The 22,282-nt window shown below is 43.0% G+C and overlaps 2 protein-coding genes across 5 annotated transcripts in view; both read left to right on the forward strand.

Moving 5' to 3' along the window:
• The window catches only part of ALG8 (ALG8 alpha-1,3-glucosyltransferase), a 28,885-nt gene extending 27,074 nt beyond the window's left edge, over positions 1-1,811 (forward strand). For 3 of the 4 annotated variants that reach the window (XM_082845768.1, XM_082845769.1, XM_082845771.1), the window contains one exon: positions 1,223-1,811. In XM_082845768.1, the coding sequence (XP_082701894.1) occupies positions 1,223-1,454 (232 nt within the window). In that variant the 3' untranslated portion in view covers positions 1,455-1,811. The remainder of the gene's footprint in view (positions 1-1,222) is intronic. The other variant, XM_082845770.1, reaches the window with a different exon arrangement.
• An 8,129-nt stretch (positions 1,812-9,940) lies between these two features.
• On the forward strand, positions 9,941-18,477 carry LOC309965952 (NADH dehydrogenase [ubiquinone] 1 subunit C2-like). The gene is made up of 3 exons (XM_082845817.1): positions 9,941-10,259; positions 15,434-15,577; positions 17,423-18,477. The coding sequence occupies exons 1-3, from the start codon at positions 10,091-10,093 to the stop codon at positions 17,470-17,472; spliced, it is 363 nt and encodes a 120-aa protein (XP_082701943.1). The 5' UTR covers positions 9,941-10,090; the 3' UTR covers positions 17,473-18,477.
• The last annotated feature ends 3,805 nt before the right edge of the window (positions 18,478-22,282 follow it).

A 22,282-nucleotide genomic window follows, 5' to 3' on the forward strand; every position in this document is an offset into this window, starting at 1 on the left:
AAATTACCCATATTCCATCACTCTCACATGGCAATATAGGTCATGGCTTTAGTTTGGGGGAATATTTGAGGAGGGACTACCCAGCTTAAATTAAAACTTTATATGAAAACTAAAAAATGGAATGTAAAATACGCATTATGAGTAAAACCACATAAATACAGATGCTTAAAACCAAAAGATATGTAAAAAATTCTTACATATCTTAGAATTATGGGTGGAATTTTTTTCTTTTCTAAACTTAATGTTACCTATATAATTTTTTAAAGCTTGCTTATGGATTATATCTGATTGTGTTCATGAAACCTCAAATGCTTAATTATATGAAAACTCAGTTATAACCATATGACTCAGCAATTCCACTCTTAGGTATATACCCAAAAGAACTGAAAATAGGGACTCAAACAGATACTTGTACCTCAGTGTTCATTGCAGTTTTATTCACAATAGCCAAAAGGTAGAAATAGCCCAAATGTCCATCAACAAATGAATGGATAAACAAAATAGTATATATACATATAATGGAATATTAGTCATCCAGAAAGAGAAATGAAGCTCTGATATATACTACAACATGGATGAACCTTGAAAACTTAGGCTAAGTGTAATAAGCCAGACACAAAAAGGACAAATACTGTATGATTTCATTTATATGAACTATCTAGACTAGGCAAATTCATAGAGACAGAAGGTAAATTAGTAGGTATGGGGACCGGCGAGAGCAGTGGTGGTGCTGGATAGGGAGTTATTATTGCTTAATGTTTCCAGAGATTCTTTTTTGGGGTGTTGAAATGTTTTGAAAGTGGATATTGACACAACATTGTCTATATACTTAATACTACTTAATTATATACTTAAAAATGGTTAAAATACCAAATTTTATATTATTTTACCAAAACAAAAAATTATGCATTGTTTACCATATTCTTATTCCAATATCACACTATCCAGCCCCCTTTCCTCTTCCAAATGCATAGCTAATTCTCTCTCAGCAACTTCAGCTAAGTGACAACATAGATGATGGTTGGGTAAATTTGGATTGTTGAGTTAATGTAATGATATATCTTTATCATTTTTTTTAAATGTGAAATTTTATTCATTCGTTTGACTCTAGCTTTATCTGTACTTCACATCACGACAGTGCAGGTGAGAAGCTTTAGCTGAGAAATGTTTGCAAAAGCAGAATGACTCATCTAAAATCAGACTCCTCTCGTTTTTTCTTCAGAAAAGAAAAACCTCTTTTTAATTGGATGGAAACTTTCTACCTCCTTGGCCTGGGGCCTCTGGAAGTCTTCTGTGAATTTGTATTCCCTTTCACCTCTTGGAAGCTGAAGTACCCCTTTATCCCTTTGTTACTGACCTCAGTGTATTGTACAGTGGGCATCACATATGCTTGGTTCAAACTGTATGTTTCAGTATTGACTGACCCTCCTGTTGGCAAGACAAAGAAGCAATGAATAAAGGAACTGCTTGGATGTATTCCAAGCAATTATTTCATGGGAAATTAATCAGAACTTGAAGAAAGTTGCTGGTGGCATGAGCCATTCATTTCAGTAAATCTGTTTGAGGACCATTCTTCTAAACTTGGCCTTGCCCAGCTTAGCAACCTGATTGTCACCATGGTGAGAAGCCACTTGTCCTCCATAAGCAGTGAAACACATCTGAAACAAATCTCGCCTTCCCCTATTAAAATTGTCTGAGACCATTGAGACTGCTTTGCTTGCTCTAGGCAAGGAGGGAGTCTGATCAACAGCATGATTATCTGTAGCCTATGATAACCATTGTCAGGGTATAAAGCATAATTAGAATTATATGCTAAGGGAAATATAAATAAAATACCATTTTGTATTTCTGCACACAAAATTTTTGGATCATTTCCAGCTCCTACATTTTCCTGTTGGCATGCATACAAGCAAGTGGTGCACACTGTCCCCATTCTGTACACCTTGTTCCAGGAGATTTTTTTTTTCATTGAAATTATACATTGACTATACTCACAAAGCCAGGGAGAATATTTAATGAACTGTTTGGCCTGTCAGCAGACACTATAAACCACATCTACTCTTACATTAGTTAAGGACATCTTGTACAGTTCATTTATTCTAAAAGCAAGTACTGCAATTTTGATAAGGCTACTCCTTCTCAAACTTTCCTCATGTGAAAAGACTTAAGGGTGTTTTGCAGCCCAGTCTTGTCCTCCCCCCACCTGGAGAGTACTTCATACACTTTATCCAAGACCCCCGTTTGCCTAATACCTGCTGCACATTCAAATTCAACCAACATTTATCTAGCTGACACTAGGAACTTTCACACATTTTATTTACCCATTGTCCCCTAAGAAGATCAGAGAGAGACCAAGGTCAATAGAATCCTGGGATGCTAATCCAGCTATCCCATCTCTTAAATTCACTCTATTTTCCCAGACTTCTTTTGAGTCTCATTCAAAGATAAAGATGGGGATTTTTGCCAAAGGGGGAGGGAAGTACGGCCCCTCTAGCCTGTTTTCCTTACCACAGTCCCCCTTGCACCCTATACTCCCGCTGTCCCAACAACTTAGATTTCCCAGTGTGCCATGCTATTTCGTACTTCTGCTTCCTTTCATTTTTGCCACTTCCTTTCTTTCCTCTCTCTACTGACTTTTCTACCCTATCATCTGATTGTCTGAACTTCTTCAAGATTCAACTTCACTGCTACCGTATCTATAAATATAAATGTAATACAGTGTAATGATTAAGAATAGGGGCCTTGGGACTTCCCTGGTGGTTCAGTGGTTAAGACTCTGTGCTCCCAGTGCAGGGGACCTGGGTTTGATCCCTGGTCAGGGAACTAGATCCCACATGCCACAACTAAGAGTTTGCCTGCTGCAACTAAGATTCCACATGCTGCAACTAAAAATCCCGCATGCCACAAGGAAGATCCCATGTGCCGCAACAAAGACCTAATGCAGCCAAATAAATAAATAAAATAAATATTAAAAAAAAAAGAGTAGGGGCCCTGCGGGAATTCCCTGGCGCACACACACAAAAAAGAGGAGGGGCCCTGCAATCACACAGCCTGATTTTAGATTTTGCCTCCATGATTTTTTTATCTGTAGTCAAGTTATTTAACCATCCGTTGCCTCAATGTCCTCATTTCTAAAATCACAAAAAATTTAGAACCCTGATTAGCACATATTACGTGTTCAATAACTATCATTTAAGGGAATTCGCTGGCGGCCCCGTGGTTATGACTCTGCACTTTCACTGCTGAGGGCCCAGGTTCAATCCCTGGTCGGGGAACTAAGATCCCACAAGCTGCGCAGTGCGGCCAATAAATAAATATCTGATATTTTGACGAGTCCTTTCCCTCTACCTTCTCTCCCCCTCCCCCAGAATTGAGTACCCCACCATGTGCTCCCAGGCCAGGGGTCTACTTCTACTATTAACGGCTGTAATAATTGTTTATCTGTTTTCCTCAGGAGACTTTAACAATTTGACAGCAGAAACCACACTTGTCTTGATAGTCCCAGTTTTTGGCACAGTTGAATGAATGAAAAACACCACACAGGCCATGATTAAAATCTCAATGTTTAGTAGCACCAGCAGTAACACAAGGCACCCAATGTAGTTCCTCATATCTTTGCCAATTGGTATGCAAACAAACAAAAAAAGATGAATTTGGATGCCTCTCAACAAGGCCAAATTTAATTATGCTTTGAAGGTTGTTACTGTCAAAGTGATGTGATGTCAGAACTGGAAGAGCTCATCTGGTGCGGAGGTTTCCAAAATGTTCTGCAGGGCCTTGGAGGTTCTTGAGAGCTGCCTCAGAGGCTCTGGGCCCTGAAGCATCTTCAACCAAAGCAAATATGCTTTGATCTATTATATATTAGGCATCATGTAAGTTTTTGTTTGACTTAAGGATTCAAACTCTAAATATAGTCTTTAAAGCAATTCAACCCCTTATATTACCAGGAGGGCAATGGCTCCAGAGACTGAGGAAAAGCTTGTTGACACCAACAAAGACTTCCTCCCTAGTATTCATGTATTTAAACTTTGCAAAAACATGAGTGGTTTTCAACAGTAAATTCCTAGGTTTCAGCAGTTAACTAAATAAATGAAAGTGCCGTTTCAAAATGTTTTGAAATCTAGAATTAAGTCAAGAACAAGCAACGGTTACTATCAAAATTTAAACAAGATGTATAAGAAACCCATTTTTTACCTGCTTTTAATTTATTTGCAACGTACCCAAATTTAACAAGACGAAGAAAAAGAAAAGTGGGAGGAACTTGGTATTCTTGGTCACCGTATCTTTCCCTGGGTTGAGGGGATAGAGCCAGAACTGGAAGGGAACTATGGAAGATGCACTCTTTCCAGCCCAACACTGTCATAGTTTTCCTTGTTAATGATTTCCACCTAGAAACTATTCTTTGTGGAGGAAGCACTTCAGTGTCAGAGAGAATTGCCCCCTATGTATAGTCCATGCAGCTTGTTTGCAGTTAATGGGAGAAAAAAAATTCTATTAAAATATAACCTTTGAAAAAGATGTTTTACTCAAGTAGTTTGATGAAATTGCTCTTCCAGTATGATCATGGTAAAAAAAAATTATTTTGACCCATCTACCCCCTTTTTCGTGCTTCAAAGAAATGGGCTACTGGGACTTCCCTGGTGGTCCAGTGGTAAAGAATCCACCTTCGAGTGCAGGGTACGCAGGTTCAATCCCTGGTCGGGGAACTAAGATCCCACATGCCATGGGGCAACTAAGCCCGCATGCCACAACTATTGAGCTCATGCGCCTCAACTACCAAGCTCGAGCACCTCAACAAGAGAGCCAGCATGCCGCAAACTACAGAGCCCGTGCACCTGGTGCACCACAACTAGAGAGAAGCCCGTGTGCCGCAACGAAGAGCCCATGCACTGCAACTAAGACCTGATGCAGCCAAAGAAAAAGAAATGGGCTACTGTGCTAATGGCAACTGAACTTAGAACAATTTTATAAACCTCAAAAACCTGAATCAATATAGCCGTTAGTTTCTCACAATAAAGTCCCATATTCAGCATCCCCACTTTATAGAAATGTCAATAAATGTACTAAAAAAATTTTTTTTTCAGTCTCAGTAGTGTTGACTGCAAGAAAAACACACAACATAAGAGTTGTTTTAGTTTTATTCAGGGACCTTACCAAGGACTATAGCCTAGGAAACGGCTTCTCAGTAACTCTGAGAGAACAGCTCTGAAGAGGTAGGGGGAGATTCAAGTATATATGTGACTTTTGGGCTAGGGAATACATACAGTCAAGTATACATCTTGGTAAAAGATTACTGCAAGTCACAAAGAACAGATATCTCAGCTTAATGATTTTAGTGCTTTTCTATGTAAAGGAAGATGCAAGAATCAGGGTTCATTAAAATTCTTCCGATTGGAACCAAGATGGCAGAGTAGAAGGACGTGCTCTCACTCCCTCTCGCGAGAACACCTGGATCACAACTAGCTGCTGGGCAACCATTGACAGGAGGACACTGGAACTCACCAAAACAGATACCCCACGTCCAAGGACAAAGGAGAAGCCACAGTGAGATGGTACAAGGGGCGCAATCACAGTAAAATCAAGTCCCATAACTGCTGGGTGGGTGACTCACAGACTGGAGAACACTTACAACACAGAAGTTCACCCACTGGAGTGAAGGTTCTGAGCCCCACGTCAGGCTTCGCAACCTGGAAGTCTGGCAACGGGAGGAGGAATTCCTAGAGAATCAGACTTTGAAGGTTACTGGGATTTGATTGCAGGACTTCAACAGAACTGGGGGAAGCGGAGACTCCACTTTTGGAGGGCACACACAAAGTAGTGTGTGCATCGGGACCCAGGGGAAGGAGCAGTGACCCAGGGGGAGACTGAACCAGACCTACCTGCTAGCATTGGAGGGTCTCCTGGGGTGACGGGGGGTGGCTGTGCTTCATCGTGGGGACAAGGACACTGGCAGCAGAAGTTCTGGGAAGTACTCCTTGGCGAGAGCCCTCCCAGAGTCCGCCTTTAGCCCCACCAAAGAGCCCAGGTAGGCTCCAGTATTGGGTTGCCTCAGGCCAAACAACCAACAGGGAGGGAACCCAGCCCCACCCATCAGCAGTCAAGCAGATTAAAGTTTTACTGAGCTCCGCCCACCAGAGCAACAGTCAGCTCCACCCACCACCAGTCCTTCCCATCAGGAAACTTGCACAAGCCTCTTAGACAGCCTCATCCACCAGAGGGCAGACAGCAGAAGCAAGAAGAACTACAATCCTGCAGCCTGTGGAACAAAAACCACATTCACAGAAAGATAGACAAGATGAAAAGGCAGAGGGCTATGTACCAGATGAAGGAACAAGATAAACCCCCAGAGAAACAACTAAATGGAGTGGAGATAGGCAACCTTCCAAAAAAAAGAATTCAGAATAATTATAGTGAAGATGATCCAGGATCTCGGAAAAAGAATGGAGGCAAAGATCGAGAAGATGCAAGAAATGTTTAACAAAGACCTAGAAGAATTAAAGAACAAACAAACAGAGATGAACAATACAGTAACTGAAATGAAAAATATACTAGAAAGGGCTTCCCTGGTGGTGCAGTGGTTGAGAGTCCGCCTGCCGATGCAGGGGACACGGGTTCGTGCCCCGGTCTGCGAAGATCCCACATGCCGCGGAGCGGTTGGGCCCATGAGCCATGGCCGCTGAGCCTGCGCGTCCGGAGCCTGTGCTCTGCAACGGGAGAGGCCACAACAGTGAGAGGCCTGCGTACCGCCAAAAAAAAAAAAAGCCTAGAGATAAACCCACACACATATGGTCAACTAATCTATGAGAAAGGAGGCAAGGATATACAATGGAGAAAAGACAGTCTCTTCAATAAGTGGTGCTGGGAAAACTGGACAGCTACATGTAAAAGAACGAAATTAGAACACTCACTAACACCATACACAAAAATAAACTCAAAATGGATTAGAAAAAAAAAAAAAATGGATTAGAGACCTGAATGTAAGACTAGACACTATAAAACACTTAGAGGAAAACATAGGAAGAACACTCTTTGACATAAATCACAGCAAGATCTTTCTTGATCCACCTCCTAGAGTAATAGAAATAAAAACAAAAATAAGTGGGACCTAATGAAGCTTCAAAGCTTTTGCACAGCAAAGGAAACCATAAACAAGATGAAAAGACAACCCTCAGAAAGGGAGAAAATATTTGCAAACGAATCAACAGACAAAGGATTAATCTCCAAAATACATAAACAGCTCATGCAGCTCAATATTAAAAAAACAAACAACCCAATCCAAAAATGGCAGAAGACCTAAATAGACATTTCTCCAAAGAAGACATACAGATGGCCAAGAAGCACATGAAAAGCTGCTCAACATCACTAATTATTAGAGAAATGCAGATCAAAGCTACAGTGAGGTGTCACCTCACACCAGTTAGAATGGGCATCATCAGAAAATCCACAAACAACAAATGCTGGAGAGGGTGTGGAGAAAAGGGAACCCTCTTGCACTTTTGGTGGGAATGTAAATTGATACAGCCACTATGGATAAAAGTATGGAGGTTCCGTAAAGAACTAAAAATAGAATTACCATATGACTCAGCAATCCCACTACTGGGCATATACCCAGAGAAAACCATAATTCAAAAAGGCACATGCACCCCAATGTTCATTGCAGCACTATTTACAATAACCAGGTCATGGAAACAACCTAAATGCCCATTGACAGACGGATGGATAAAGAAGATGTGGCACATATATACAATGGAATATCACTCAGCCATAAAAAGGAACGAAATTGGGTCATTTGTCTGACGTGGACGGATCTAGAGACTGTCATACAGAGTGAAGTAAGTCAGAAAGAGAAAAACAAATATTGTATATTAATGCATATATATGGAACCTAGAAAAATGGTACAGATGAACCAGTTTGCAGAGCAGAAATTGAGACACAGATGTAGAGAACAAACGTATGGACACCAAGGGGGTAAAGCAGCTGGGGGGTGGGAGTGGTGGTGTGATGAATTGATTGGGATTGAAATGTATACAGTGATGTGTATAAAATTGATGACTAATAAGGACCTGCTGTATAAAAAATATATATATATATATAATTCAAGCCATCCAAAAAAAAAAAAATTCTTCCTAAGATATACATCTAACTATAAGGGAACTGTTTGTCCAAAGCACAGAGCATCCTGTTGTCTTAATTTCCTCTGTCTGAAGCAGAGAGTGTACTGTCCATCAGTGACTGCAGCAGGTTAGTCCTTACAGAACTGGTCAATGAGCAACACTCCCTATTCTTCTTTGTTTAAAGGAGTCAGAAATAAAAACAGTATAGTATATATAGAAACAACTGTGAAAAGGACAGGACCCATAATATACCTATGTACAACATCATGGAATCCTAGAATCCTAGAGACTCTCAGAAGAGCATTCGAGGAGGATTTATTTTTTACAGTTTTCCTGAATGAATAGGTAGCTGATTAGGCAGTGTCGAGGTGTTCACCATCTCATAAAGCAGCCTCTCCTACATGTGCAGCTGTTTCTTAGGGCATTTAATGCTGAATTAATATTTTTCTTCCTCTTACTTTTACCAGTTGGTCTCTGGAACAATACATAATGAGGTTCTATTCCCATTTGTGACAGCCCTTCAAGTGATACACAAAGGGGAAGTCCCACATTGTGGTCCTTTCTGTTGAGAGCCTACTATATGTCAGGTACTATGCTAGGCATTATCTCTCTTTTTTTTTTTTTTTCGGTGCTCGGGCCTCTCACTGTTGTGGCCTCTCCCGTTGCGGAGCACAGGCTCGAGACGCGCAGGCTCAGCGGCCATGGCTCACGGGCCCAGCCGCTCCGCAGCATGTGGGATCTTCCCGGACTGGGGCACGAACCCGTGTCCCCTGCATCGGCAGGTGGACTCTCAACTACTGTGCCACCAGGAAAGCCCCTTTTGTTATAATTTTAAAAGGAACACTGTGGTTAAAAAAAAAAAAAAGACTGTGCATATGTCATACTAGTATTTACATAAGACAGATTCTCAGACGTAATTACTGGGTCAAAGACTGTGAACCTCTGAAACATTTGCTGCCTTCCAGGAAACTGTTCCAATACGTTCCTTTGGAAAATCCTAACTTGAAATGTTACGGATCTGATATTGCTTTTTGTAGGCATAAAAGCCTCATCCTTTATTAACTGAAACTTAATTCTTCCACTTTGGAGATCAATACCTGATGCATATAGCTTCGCATTAACCTCTAGTTTAATCAGCATTCCTCTAGATAAAATGTTGAAGACATTTTAGCTCCTTATCAGGAAGGGCTGTCTAAACAGAGAGCTGTTCGAAGATCGGAGCTCCTCAGTCCTGGAGGCAGGTGAGCAGAGACTGGACAATTACTTGGCAGAATGTTATAGATTCCTTCTTTTTTTTCAGTCCTCAAATCTTTGGGAAACACCTCGTCCCTCAGCGACGTGCAAGGACCTGAAGACCAGGCTGAATTTCGAGAGTTTAGCTAAGTGATCCAGTCCTGGGATTCTCCAAATTCTTTATGGCTGGCTGGACCTTAATTTTAGGCTTTGTGGAGGGTGTGCCTGTGCGAATGAATGACAGGAAACGCAGGAAATGAAAACTAGCTTTTATTTTATTTCAATTAATTACGTTTCTTAAAACTATCCATCAAGCCCACTTGTGGGTTTTGGATACAAAGATAAATTCTTGCTGAAAGAACATTCTGGGGCGGGAAAAGGAGAGGCAATTGTGGGTGAGGGAGGTTGGGCGAAAAAAATCAATATCTCCTAGTCTTCTCGTAGTATGGCTCGTTTCCCGTACTCCTCGACCCCCGCTACCAAGCCCTGACATCCCTTCCGTGGAGTTAGCGCCGGCCGGCAAGCGAGCAACGCCGGACACTTAGTAGCCCGGAACCTCGCGTGCGCGTTTCCGGCAGCAGCGTGCAAGGGGAAGTGTTTGGGCGCCGCACCGCCTCGCGCCATGCCCTTCAGCACCGCGCTCGGAGGTGAAAGCTTGTGGCTTGGGTCCCGGCCGTGATCTTGGTGATTTTCTTTGTAGTTGGAGGTCAGAGGCCAGGCCTCAAGTGGGAACGGGCTCACCATGATGAACGGCCGGCCGGGCCGAGTGCCCTTACAGTTCCTGCCGAATGAGGCCCGGAGCCTGCCGCCGCCCAAGCTAACCGACCCGCGGCTCTTCTACGTCGGCTTCTTGGGTTACTGCTCCGGCCTGATTGATAACGCGATCCGGCGGCGGCCGGTGGCGTCGGCCGGTGAGGGCTGCGCGGGCGGGATGGTCTGGGAGGAGAGGGGGCCGTAGGGCTGAGGGCCGGCCCTGCCTTAGGCTGCCTGAGGTGCCTCCGCTTTTCCGGGCCTTTTCGCGTTAACAGGCCCCGCCTCGCCTCCCTCAGGTATCCGCGCCCCGTGAGCTTCTCAGAATCGGGCCGGCCAGAGTGTCATTTCAGGAAACTGAGATGCAGTGCAACCCACGACCTCGCAGTGAGTCTGTGAAGGACCCCGGACTGAACTGCCTGCTCGCCTCTCAGTTCGCGCTGTGGGGTGTGCAAAAATGAGCGATCAATCGATGCAATGCACTACTGACACTGCGTGCATTATAGCATTTAGTCTTCAGACACCTTGGGTGGTGAGGTGGGGGAGAGGTATTATCCATAATGGGGAAACAGAGCCTTAGATTAAAGCAGCTTGCCCAAGGTCCTAAGTAGCACAGTCTGTTTTTAAACTTCAGAGTTTAAAGAGAGTGCTGTTCAGAACCAGCACTTCTCAGATTTAATGTGCATACTAATAACTTGGGGATCTTGTTAAAATGCAGATGCTGGTTCATTAGATCTGGAGAGAGGCCTGATGGTCCCAATCTCCCAGACGCTGCTGGTCTGGGGACTTCACATTGAGTAGGAGGCTCTAAACCACTGGGCTATGTTTCCTAGTAGATCAGTGTTCACCTGTCTGAGACCAGCAGTGATAGTAAGTGACACAGTTAACTGTGCTAAAGTCTATGGCTTTCCAAAGGGAAGAGAGGGAAACTTTGTAAAAGGTGTGTTTGAATTTAGCTTTGATATGTCAGACGGATACTTGGAGAGAGCCTTCCAGGCCCGTGGGAGGCTAGTGGGAGTGAATGGGGGCCAGTTGATGAGTGAGTGCCGAGTAGGGCGATAAGGCAACAAAGATTTAGGTGGATGTTGGCAATTTATCCTCTAGGCAGACGGGAACCTTACATGCTTTTGAAAGCTATCAGAGGAAGTTCAGTGATTGGACCTGTGTTAAAAGGTCAACTTTGTTAGAAACTGATTGGAGCCAGGGAGCCCAGCTAGGAAGAAAGCTAATACAATGGTCCAGGCAAGCAGGAATCACCTCACTTGTGCCTCTTTTGCCTTCTTCCAGCTGTATGTGTGCCTGGAGGTCGACTCCCAACCCACCAAATTTTGGCATTTCTAGTGCTCAAATAGACTTGAGATCCTGTGTGCTTTGGACATGCCCCCACTCCACAGAAAGGAGTGATCTTTGTCCATTTCTGCCACTAGGAACTATGGGGTGTTCTCCCTTCTTATCACCACTCCACACTTGCCCACGCCTGTCACTTGGTGTAATGGAAGGAGCTCCATTTTGGAATTAAATGGCCTTGCTCTGCTGCTTCCCAGCCATGTCACCTTGGGCAAGTTACTTGGTCAGAGCTCAAGTTTCCTCATCTATAAAGTGAGAATAATTCATCTTTGCATATTTTTTTTTTTGAGAATTAAGTGAGATTCTATAGCACACGGAAGGTGCCTAACAGGTTTCCCTTTCCTTAGCTCTTGTTATGCAAACAGTTTACCATATATTTGTTCAACCTTAACTGAGCTCTTTCTCTGTGCCAGGCAGTGTTACACATTGGGTGTATGGGGGGAGGAATACTGTCCTGCCCTTGAGGAACTCCTAATTGTGTCAGGGAGACAAACAGATCTGGGTCTAGGTGTGACAGACAGGTATTTTGATAGAGGTGGGTGAGCAGAGAGTGCTTTGGGAGCATAAAGGAGGTTCAGATCAGAGGGATCCTGTTCCAGAGGAAGAAACGGTTGGCTGAGATTTGAAGTATGTATCACTTAATCTCACCTCATTGTTGTCAAAGAATGTTTTGTGCCTTTTCTGGGAGACAGAAGAGCATAGTAGTTAAGAGCACAAGCTTTTGGATTTGACACCACCTCCTCCCTACTAGCCATTTGATTCTGGAGAAGTTACTTATCTCTGTGAGCTTTAGTTTCCTCATCTATGAAATAGGGATGGTGTCTACCTCTTTGTGTGGCTGTGAGAACTAGGTGAGATAATGGATGTAAAGCACTTAGTCCAGGCCTAGGGGTCAAAGTTCCTGAGTTCCCTGGGTTTCCCCTTAGTTGCTTTGGAAAATTCAGGTCTTGAGGACTTTATTGAAATAGTTTTCCTCAGTAGCATTTATTGAATGCATACTGTGTTTATCTAGTTCAGTGTCTGGCATATAGTAATGTTCAATGAGTATTTATTGAATGAATGTGTAGATTACAAGGAAATATAAAACATTGTCCCAACCATCCAAAGACTTACAAACCAGATGGGCATATTAAAAAGGTGAATTGTGGTACAACTTTATGCACATAGGAGGAGTGGGGAAGAGAAATACACAGTGGATTTTCCAACTATGGCCATGGAGAGTACCTGGCATTCTGTAGGTAGTTGGAATATTCTGTCAATGAAATCAAGTTGTGCAGATCTTTTTCAAGTTAGCAGAAAATATTAAATACAATTTTTTCTTAAGCTTTTCTCCCATCACCTGTTTTTAAACCCTTGTTTCTGGTTACCCCTTACCTGCCCTAAATTTAGAGTTAGTTGGTATCTAAGTGTAATCCACAAAATTAAATTTTTATTGATTTCTAGTTTAATATATCAGTAGTTTATGGCATTCTGCAAAGAGCATCATGGCTTTCAAGTTTAGGTTCACTGAGTAAAGGAAAGAAGGGGAAAATAATTGTGGGAGGGTTGTATATGTGGTGAAAGGGAGACCACTGCTGAAAGAGAAGAGGCTAGGGAAATGAGGACTTGGGAAGAGGCCAAGCCATGCCTTTAGGGCTAGGACACTGATACCATCTAAATCTTCTGTGAGGGATATGAGTAAGCACAGAGAGTCTGAGTCTTTGTGTAGTCCAGTGGCACATGGGAGAACGCAGCACATTTTGGTTTGCTGTATTACAGGTGGCCCATTAGGGGAAGCAGTGGCTCTTTGGGCTAAGGGAGAATGCAGAAGAGTCTGGGCCCTGTCCAGTCCCAGGTCATAGTGATACTTTGTATTTTTATTGTTTTACAATTTTTCCAAAACACTATAATAACTACTGTGAAAAAGATAGGTTAGGTATTATCTTTGTTTTAGAGGTAGTAAATTGATTTGCCCAAGGCCATTCATCCATTTATTATATATTTATTAAGTGCTCTCTGTGTGCTGGTATACAAAGATGAATCAAACATTGACTTTGCCTGATAGTAGAGAGAGAAATAATTACTATAGCAATTTACATATTAATAGAGATGAGTTCATCCTTTTAACTCTAGGAAAGTTATAGGAAGGTTTCTTAGCAGAAGTGATGTCTGGGGCTTCCCTGGTGGCGCAGTGGTTGAGAGCCTGCCTGCCAGTGCAGGGGACACGGGTTCAAGCCCTGGTCTGGGAAGATCCCACATGCTGCGGAGCAACTGGGCCCGTGAGCCACAATAGTGAGAGGCCCGTGCACCGCGATGAAGAGTGGCCCCCACTTGCCGCAACTAGAGAAAGCCCTCGCACAGAAACGAAGACCCAACACAGCAATCAATCAATAAATCAATAAATATTAAAAAAAAAAAGAAGTGATGTCTGAGTTGAATCTTGAAGGATCAGGAAGTTGCTGGACAGAGAAGTAATCAGTGCGTGGTATATAGAAGCATGAAGGAGCCTAGTTTATGTGAGGAATTAAAAGTAGTTCAGTATTGTTGGGCACAATGTGCATATCAGGGAGTGTCAGAAGATGAAGGTGGAAGAGGCAGTTCATGAAAGGCCTGGGAGATCATATGCACGAGTTTAGGGTCCTGTTGACCATAATTGAAGAAGGGACTGACAGACTAGTTTGTGTTTTAGTAGAAATTCCTCTAATGACAGGGTAAAAGCTGGGATCAGTGTGGAGTAGAAAATGAGGTGAAAGGGAGACCAGTTAGTGTAAATGCGCACAAGTTCCCTGAAGTGAGGAAAGGAAATATTTATAAGGTAGGATTGACAGTGACTGGATGTAGGAGAAGAGGGTAGGAAAAAAAGATAATTACTATGTTTATTACCCAGGACATGGATTCCTGGGTAAATGGTCGTATTCTCTGAATTAAGAAAAAGAGGTATGAATAGGAAGGAACTGAGTTTGTTTGGGGGTATTCAGGTAAACGTATCTGTCAAATATTTGGCTATATTTGTTGTTCAGCATGGGTGCCTGAGTTGGACGTTACTTATAGATTATAATAGATAAAACTATAGGAATAAAAGGTTCTCCAAAGGAACATCTATGGGATAAGAAGAGGGCTGGGAATAGAATTCTGAGGCATAGCTAGAAAACCTGCCCTTAGCCTTTTGCAAAAAAAAATTTTTGTATATAAAGTTTATACCTTTGCATCTCCCCTTCACATTTTAAATTTTGGCTTTCCTAGATCATGTGATCCTCTCCAGTCTTATAATAGGATGATTTTTTTAGTAGGATGATTTTATTTATTTATTATTTATTTATTTGCTGCTCCGCGTGGCATGCGGGATCTTAGTTCCCCAACCAGGGATCGAACCCATACCCCCTGCAGTGGAAGCGTAGAGTCTTAACCACTGGACCGCCAGGGAAGTCCCAGTAGGATGATTTTTTAAAGATAGTTTTTGAATAAGTAATATATGCAAAATTACAAAATTTAGCAGGTACAAAAGAGAATTGAGATATATTTGTCATACAGTGTACTGTTTTAGTAACCACTAGATATGCAAAAATAAATTGGTATATGGAGACAAACCAGATTGCTTTTACACCATCTGTAGAGGACTTTACCTCTACTCGTCATCTTCTGAACATGTCCTGGAATACAAGCTAGTGTAGGTCTAAAGTTAACTTATTGAAAAAGAAAAACTTTTTTTTCTGTTTCAGTCTGCCATTCAAGTTTTTGTACTTATCCACCTTTTTCCTTGAAGAAACTTATAAAACCTGAATTTTAAAAATCTTGGGTTCTGTTGATAGTTATATTTGTAGACTTAATGTTGCTTTTCATAGTTGCCAGATATCCTGAGGAAGATGTCCCAAAGAATACCCATGTACAAAAGCCTTTTTTCTTAAAAGAATGTCAAAAGAAATAAATTATATATCTGAAAAATGAAAAATGTGATTTTTTAATACACGTGACTGATTTTCGCTTTCTTTGGGATTTGTTTCAATTTCAGGTTTGCATCGCCAGCTTCTATATGTTACTTCCTTTATTTTTGTCGGATATTATCTTTTAAAACGTCAAGACTGTATGTGTGCTCTGAGGGACCATGATATGTTTGCATATGAAAAGTCACATCCAGAGGATTTTCCTGAAAAAGGTATTTCAAGTTAATTGCAGAAAACTTCTTTCTTATTCTGTATCATTTTCCCTGGTTAATCTTATTTATGCCTATGGCTTCAGTGCCTTCTGTATTCTGTTGACTTCCACATCTTTGTCTATAGACCAGAATTCTCTTGAATTCATATATCCAGTTTCTGGCTGAGTACCTCTGTGTCCCTCAGACAGCAGACAACTCATGTCCCCTCTGCTTGCCCAGACCTTCTGTTCTTCTGTGTCCTGCTTCAGTGAATGGCACACTGTCCACCTAGGCTCTCCAGCCAGAAGCCTGGGAATCACCTTCAAGTCTGTGTCTTTGACTTCCCATTAGTCATCAAGTCTAACCGTTCTAATCCCTAAATAATTCTCAGCTCTGAACTCTCCTCTCTACCCTTGCCACTACCCTGGTTCAGGCCCTGGTAATCTCTTGTGTGGGCTCTTGCACTTGCCTCCAGCTTGCCTCTGCCTTTAGTCTTACCAGAAATCACATCTGTGTGGATAAATATGGATGTGCTTAAAATAGCTATCCATTGCCTTTTGGATAAAATCAAGACTCCCTAGGATGGCTTGTTTTCCCAGGCTGAGCTAATTACCTGGTAGAAACACTTAACTCATACCTCTTATCCACCCCTTATCACACACAGGCTGTGTTGTGTCCCTCACTGGACTGTAGCTTCATCTTTGTTTCTCCAGCCTCCAGCACAGAGCCTACACATTGTAGGCACTTAATAAATAATGGCTGGCCTGAACTACATAGAGCCCTGCCTCATCTCCTGCCTCATGAAATGCTGTCCTGAACCTGCCCTATATCGCTTTGTACATGCTATACCTCTTTAGTCCTCCTCTTGCCCCATTTCCACTCTGCGCACCCAACAAATTCTTGCTCAAGATTCATCATCTTAATGAAGCCTTCATCCAGCTATAGACAGGAATTTCCTTAGCATACTCTACTTATCTTTGTGCAGCTGTGAATATAACTGTAATACAGCTGTTTTCTTGTTCATATTTTATACAGATACACAATATAGATGTGTACATACGTGAATGAGTGTAGGAAATTTTTGAAATTTTGTAAATATATAGATTTTTAGATTTTCCTATTTATGTAAAAGTATAATATTAAGCATTTAAATTTCATCAGACTGAATGATGATGTGTAGGGTCCTATTTAGCTCTGAAATTGTATTACTCTAACATTTCCCTAGCCTTCAGTCACATATGTCATGTTTATGGTGGATCAGAAAGGCAACTTTTTTTTGCCAATGAAGAGCTCAAAGACTAATACAAAGCCATGAATAGTAGGTGTATCAGGGATGGGAAATACTCAGAACTGCTGGATGTTAGATCTGAAAAAGGAATCTTGGGAATATTGATTTCTAAGAGGGAGACCCAGTATTAGTTAGTCCTCAGTCCCAGACCTCTGGCTCTTTGCCTCCACATTTCCACTAGCTCCCTCTGGCAGTGAGTGTAGCCTCACAGGCTCATTCTCTCTGAGCAGCAGATTACTGGCAGGTGTGCCAAGAGCCTTCTGCACGGACAGTGCAGTCATGGAGAGCTTGAACGCCTCAGCTCCTGGCCCCTCCCTATTCATTCCTTCTTTTACCCCTTCAGCTAGGATCCCCCTGGCAGCCCTTTGCCCCTCCAGATAACCATCTGGATGTCACCACAGATTCTTCCAAAGTTATTCTTCATTCAGTGGAACAAAATGCCTCAGTGATTGCCAAGCCATGGTTGAGGACTAGAAAATAAGGCAGTTCTTAAAAGAATATTAAGTGTTAATTTTTCTTTAGGAAATATGATTTTTTAAACACAATTTAAAAATCTTCTGTGATCTTTCTTTTTATAGATAAGAAAACTTACAGTAAAATTCTTGAAGAATTCTATCCAGTGCGTTGAAGTCTCCAAAATGCTTGCTCCGGTTTCACTGATACTGGTTTTTTCTGGATTTTGTGGAACTGTTTCTGTGACATCTGAAGTTTATGTTAATCTATACATTAACACCTTGTGATTAAAATGGTCATCATAAGCACTCTGACTCCTTTTTGTCATAAGAAAAATAGTTCATCAGAGAATGGTCAGTCTCCATTTACCTAGTTTTAAGAAGCCATCTGGGAGATTTAAAAATGGGGTTCTAGTTCAGAGTTGGCAAACTATAGCCTGTGGGCCAAATCTGGCTCACTGCCAATACAATTTTACTGGACACAGCCAAGCTCATTTGTTTATCTGTTTATGGCTGCTTCCATGCTACTGCAGCAGAGTTGAGTGGTTGTGACAGAGACCTAATGGTCTGCAAAGCCTAAAATATTTAATATATGGCCCTTTACAGAAGAGTTTTGCCTGCTCCAGTTCTAATGCCAAGTGAAACCAAGCAAGCCAGATTATGGAAGGTTTTGTGAGTCGTGCAGAATAATTTTGACTTGATTCTGTAGGTAGTGGAAAGTCACTAAATGATTTTAAATAGGAATAACATGGTCATGTTTGTATTACTGAGCTCTCTGCAACAACATAGAGGGTGGTTGAGAAGGAGGAAACTCAAGACCAGGAGAACAGCTGACACGGCAACGGGGTCTCAGCTCTTAGATGGATCATCCTGGAGAAAGTGGGCTCAGTAGCTAATTCTGTCCACAGTGGAGCTTGGTGCAATTAGAAGTAAGAGATCCCACCTAACTAGAATGAGGTTACTCTTTATGGCTTATCAAGTCCAAATGCTTGTCCAAAAAGTTTTTGTTTCCAGGGTCAGATTTTATAATCAGATTAGGTTTTGGAGATTAATAAAAGTGTTTGTTTATATGTGATTTCAAATTAGGTGGCAGTCTGAATATAGGCAGATGGGCAAATCAGATGGTTCCATCTCTCTTCTCGAGTCCTACTTAAAAATGAAATTGTGTCTGAGAAAGTACTTTAGAGGTTAATAAAGATATGTACAAATACAAGGTCTTATTTTTTATTGCTACTGCAATAAATATAGTTCACCTGTGCTCAGCAGGTGTAAGAGTGTGAACCACTCACTCAGAGTTGGTTTTTTTTTTTTTTTGCGGTACGCGGGCCTCTCACTGTTGTGACCGCTCCCGTTGCGGAGCACAGGATCTGGACGCACAGGCTCAGCGGCCATGGCTCATGGGCCCAGCCGCTCCGCGGCATGTGGGATCTTCCCGGACCAGGGCACAAACGTATCTATGTGGAACCTAGAAAAATGGTACAGATGAACCGGTTTGCAGGGCAGAAATAGAGACACAGATGTAGAGAACAAACATATGGACACCAAGGGGGGAAAGTGGCAGGGGGGTGGGGGTGGGGGTGGGATGAATTGGGAGATTGGGACTGACATATATACACTAATATGTATAAAGTAGATAACTAATAAGAACCTGCTGTATAAAAAAGTAAATTTAATTTTTTTTTTAAAAAAGGGAAGTTATATAAGGTAACAGGATCCATATCCTTATCTGTAAATTTGAGGTGTTAGGAGACAAAGCACAGTCCCCAGATATATTATCTGTGCAGATGCTAGATGAATGCTGAGGTCCCTCTCAACTCTAGTCAGTAATTCCATGAGTTACAATGCTTCCTCTTTACCATTGACCTAGTCTTCTGACCAACAGTCTTGGAAGATAATAATCCCTTGCATTGCCACATTATCACAGTTGACAAACTGCATTTGCTATATTTATTAATAACTAGGAAAACGAGGCCCAATGAGAGGCTCATAGTTGCACAAGTTAGTAGCAGAGTCAAGTGAACAAGACCTTCCAAGTTCTAGTTCAGTTACCTGCTTGTAACACCACCTTGAGGGAAAAGATTTACTAGGTACCTGACGGAGAGAGGAGGAGAGCATCACCTAGGCCACCCTCACTCCCAGTCCAGAGCAGAAGCCCCTTCTGCACCCTCCTGACTGATAATCATCCGCTGGACCACTTCCTTCCTCTCCTGTGGCCAGAGCTATGAGAAAGTTCATCTTTATGTTGAACTGGATTCTAACTCCTCATGGCCCCTCCCCATTACATGAAAATACTCACCCCACCCTAAAGTCATGGGCCTTAACTCTGCTTATATTAGCACAACAGGGTAGTGTGAAAACCCATCTCCCAGCTTTAACTTGCTCAGTCGCACAACAGCCATATGAGGCAGAAAAACATTAGTGTCGCCCTTTTCAGATGAGGACACGGAGACGCAGGCAAGGGGAGGTACTTGCCCAAGGTCTCACACATGACAGGAGGAGACTCAGCCCAGCTCCCCAGACCTCAGAAGAAAGTGACGGTTTTCCCTCTCTCCAAGTCCCCTTCATGGGCTGGCCAGGCACACAGCCACAGGTGACCTGGGGTCATCCTGCATTGGACAGCTGGCCTTGCCTCTCCAAGGTACAAAGGGCAGCCGAGTCCAGCCATGGACCTGCTGTGAGGGCAAAGCTTCCCCTTTTAACCCTTTTTGTATTGCAGGTCGCAGAGTAGAACAGAGAACATGGCCAGCTCTTCCCTCTGGCTGTGTGGCCCTGGGCTAGTCACTGCTCCTTTCTGAGCTTCAACTTCCTCCTATGTTGTAATAAAGATAAGAGCAAACATCCATTGAGGGCTTGCTATTCTAAACTAAGTTAATATATGCAAAGTGCTTAGAGCAGAACTCAATCCTTCCAATAATCCTATGGGGTCTGTTCACAGAGGAGGAAACTGAAGCCTAGGAAGTTCAAGAAATTAACCTTAAAACACACACTGTTAGTTCTTAGGCAAGGAGGAGTTGGAACAAGTGCTAAATCCTACCCACCAGTAGTTATGAGGATTAGAGATGGTGTTTGTGAAATATCTGGAATATTGCAAGACCTCAATAAACACACACTGCCTCCTGACCACTCCCCTTTCCTATGCTATGCTCCCAATTCCTCCTTTATTCTTCCATTCTAGGACTTGCTACACACGGTTCAGTTCCTTTTGTACCTGTCCTGGCTCCCAGGACTGCAAATGCTCAGTAGATGCTGGCTGAATGATGACCGTTAGATTCACTTTTTGATACACTCCAGGGTCTTTGGTTATAATGTCCAGTCACCTTGAAAAATAGGGTCCCTGACTTGGCAGGAGGAAGTAGTGAGGACTTTGATACTTTGGCAAGGGACCCCAAGTGGCTGCAGCCACACATGGCCAAGGCACAGCAGGTGCTCAAAGCCAGCTCATGGGCCTGACTCTAAGGTGAAGCTCTTTTCCAGAATTCCAGAAGGAGAGGTGTGCCGTACTCTGTCCTGACAGTCTTCATCATGCACGGTGCTTTCCTCAATATGTTACTGCAGACAAACTGTTAGCAAGGTGCATTAGCCCAACATTACCTCCCCACCAGTCAGCTGGGAGAAGAATTTTCATAAAATTGTATCCTAAACTATGAGTGGAAAAGAGCAGGTTTTCTAAAATAATAGATTAAGTGAAAACATTTAATTTTAATAGATTACTTAAGTAAACATTTGATTAATTCATTTCCAGCCCTAAAACATTTTTTGTTTGTTTGTTTTTGACTTTTACTAGGGAAAACACCACGCCGTGCACCTTGCGGGATCTTAGTTCCCCACCCAGGGATTGAACCTGCGCCCTTGGCAGTGAAGGCATGGAGTCCCAACCACTGGACTGCCAGGGAAGGGAAAACGTTCTTAAAATGTTTTCTCCTCAGGAAAATGGAGCTTCCTGTGTATTTAAACATCCAGGATGGCTGGGCAGTGTGTTTAGCCAGAGACCAGTAGGCTGGACATTGTGGTTTAGGTTCTGGGGCTGCTTCCAGGTCTACCTGTGACCAGGCTTCCAGGGCTCCAGCATCCACAAGTATAAAGTGAAGAGTTTGGAGATCTCTGAGGGAAGGCCTTTCCAGCCCTAGTTGTATAACTCCTTCTGAATCCATGTTTGGGTCACTAAGGATATTATTATCCTGCTCTACGTCTCTCATTTTTAACCCAGCTCCAGAGTCACTGACTCAGAACTGGAAAACATGATGTCCTGCTTGCAGACAGGGCTGGGAGAGCTGACCCGGCGTGGTGGGCAGGTCAGGAGTGCCCCATCAGCCCCATCAGCAGCCTCCTGGGCCTACCTTTACCTTTGAATAAATAGAATTTATTCAGCAAGGGGGCTGACCTTTGTTAAGTCCTCCCCAGCTCAGACTTTGGGGGACTCCAGCTGAGCACAGGGCCCCTGTGTCCTGCTGTGTCAGTCTGCTTCTGTGTGTGCATCGTAATCCCATCTCAGGCCAGTCCTTTCCCAGAAATGCTCCTGGCCCTGGCCCCGGCCCCAGGGATTGAGGGGGTGCTGTACGTGTGAGTGAGTGAGTGCACCAATTTGTAATTGGGGGAATAAATGAGCAATGTGAGTAAACAAGTGCAGAACAGATGGAGTAGCCCTGCGAAGGAGGGACAGGAAGGTCTGCGTGGCCAGGGTCATGCAGCCAGCAGGCTACAGACTGAGACTGCCTCCATGCCCACCTGGTGGATGAAAGATAAAATGTTGCTGACTCAGCAGCTGCCAGCTGGCTCCAATTATCAGGGATCTAAGGGCACAGGCTGCGCTCAGACAAGTTCTAGGAGTGGGGAGAGGAGGCAGGCAGGAAAGAAAGGACAAGGGCGTGAGGTCTTCTCAGGGGGTGCGATGAGGCAGGAGAGGTAGCCCTTGGTTCAGAAGGGCCCACTGAACTCAGGTGTCCCTGCTCTCAAGTTGCCACGTCTCAGGGTTGGGAGGTTATCTTG

The sequence above is a fragment of the Leucopleurus acutus genome, assembly GCF_964270905.1.
Source record: "Leucopleurus acutus genome assembly, chromosome: 8".
In the NCBI taxonomy this organism is placed as follows: Eukaryota; Metazoa; Chordata; class Mammalia; order Artiodactyla; family Delphinidae; genus Leucopleurus; species Leucopleurus acutus.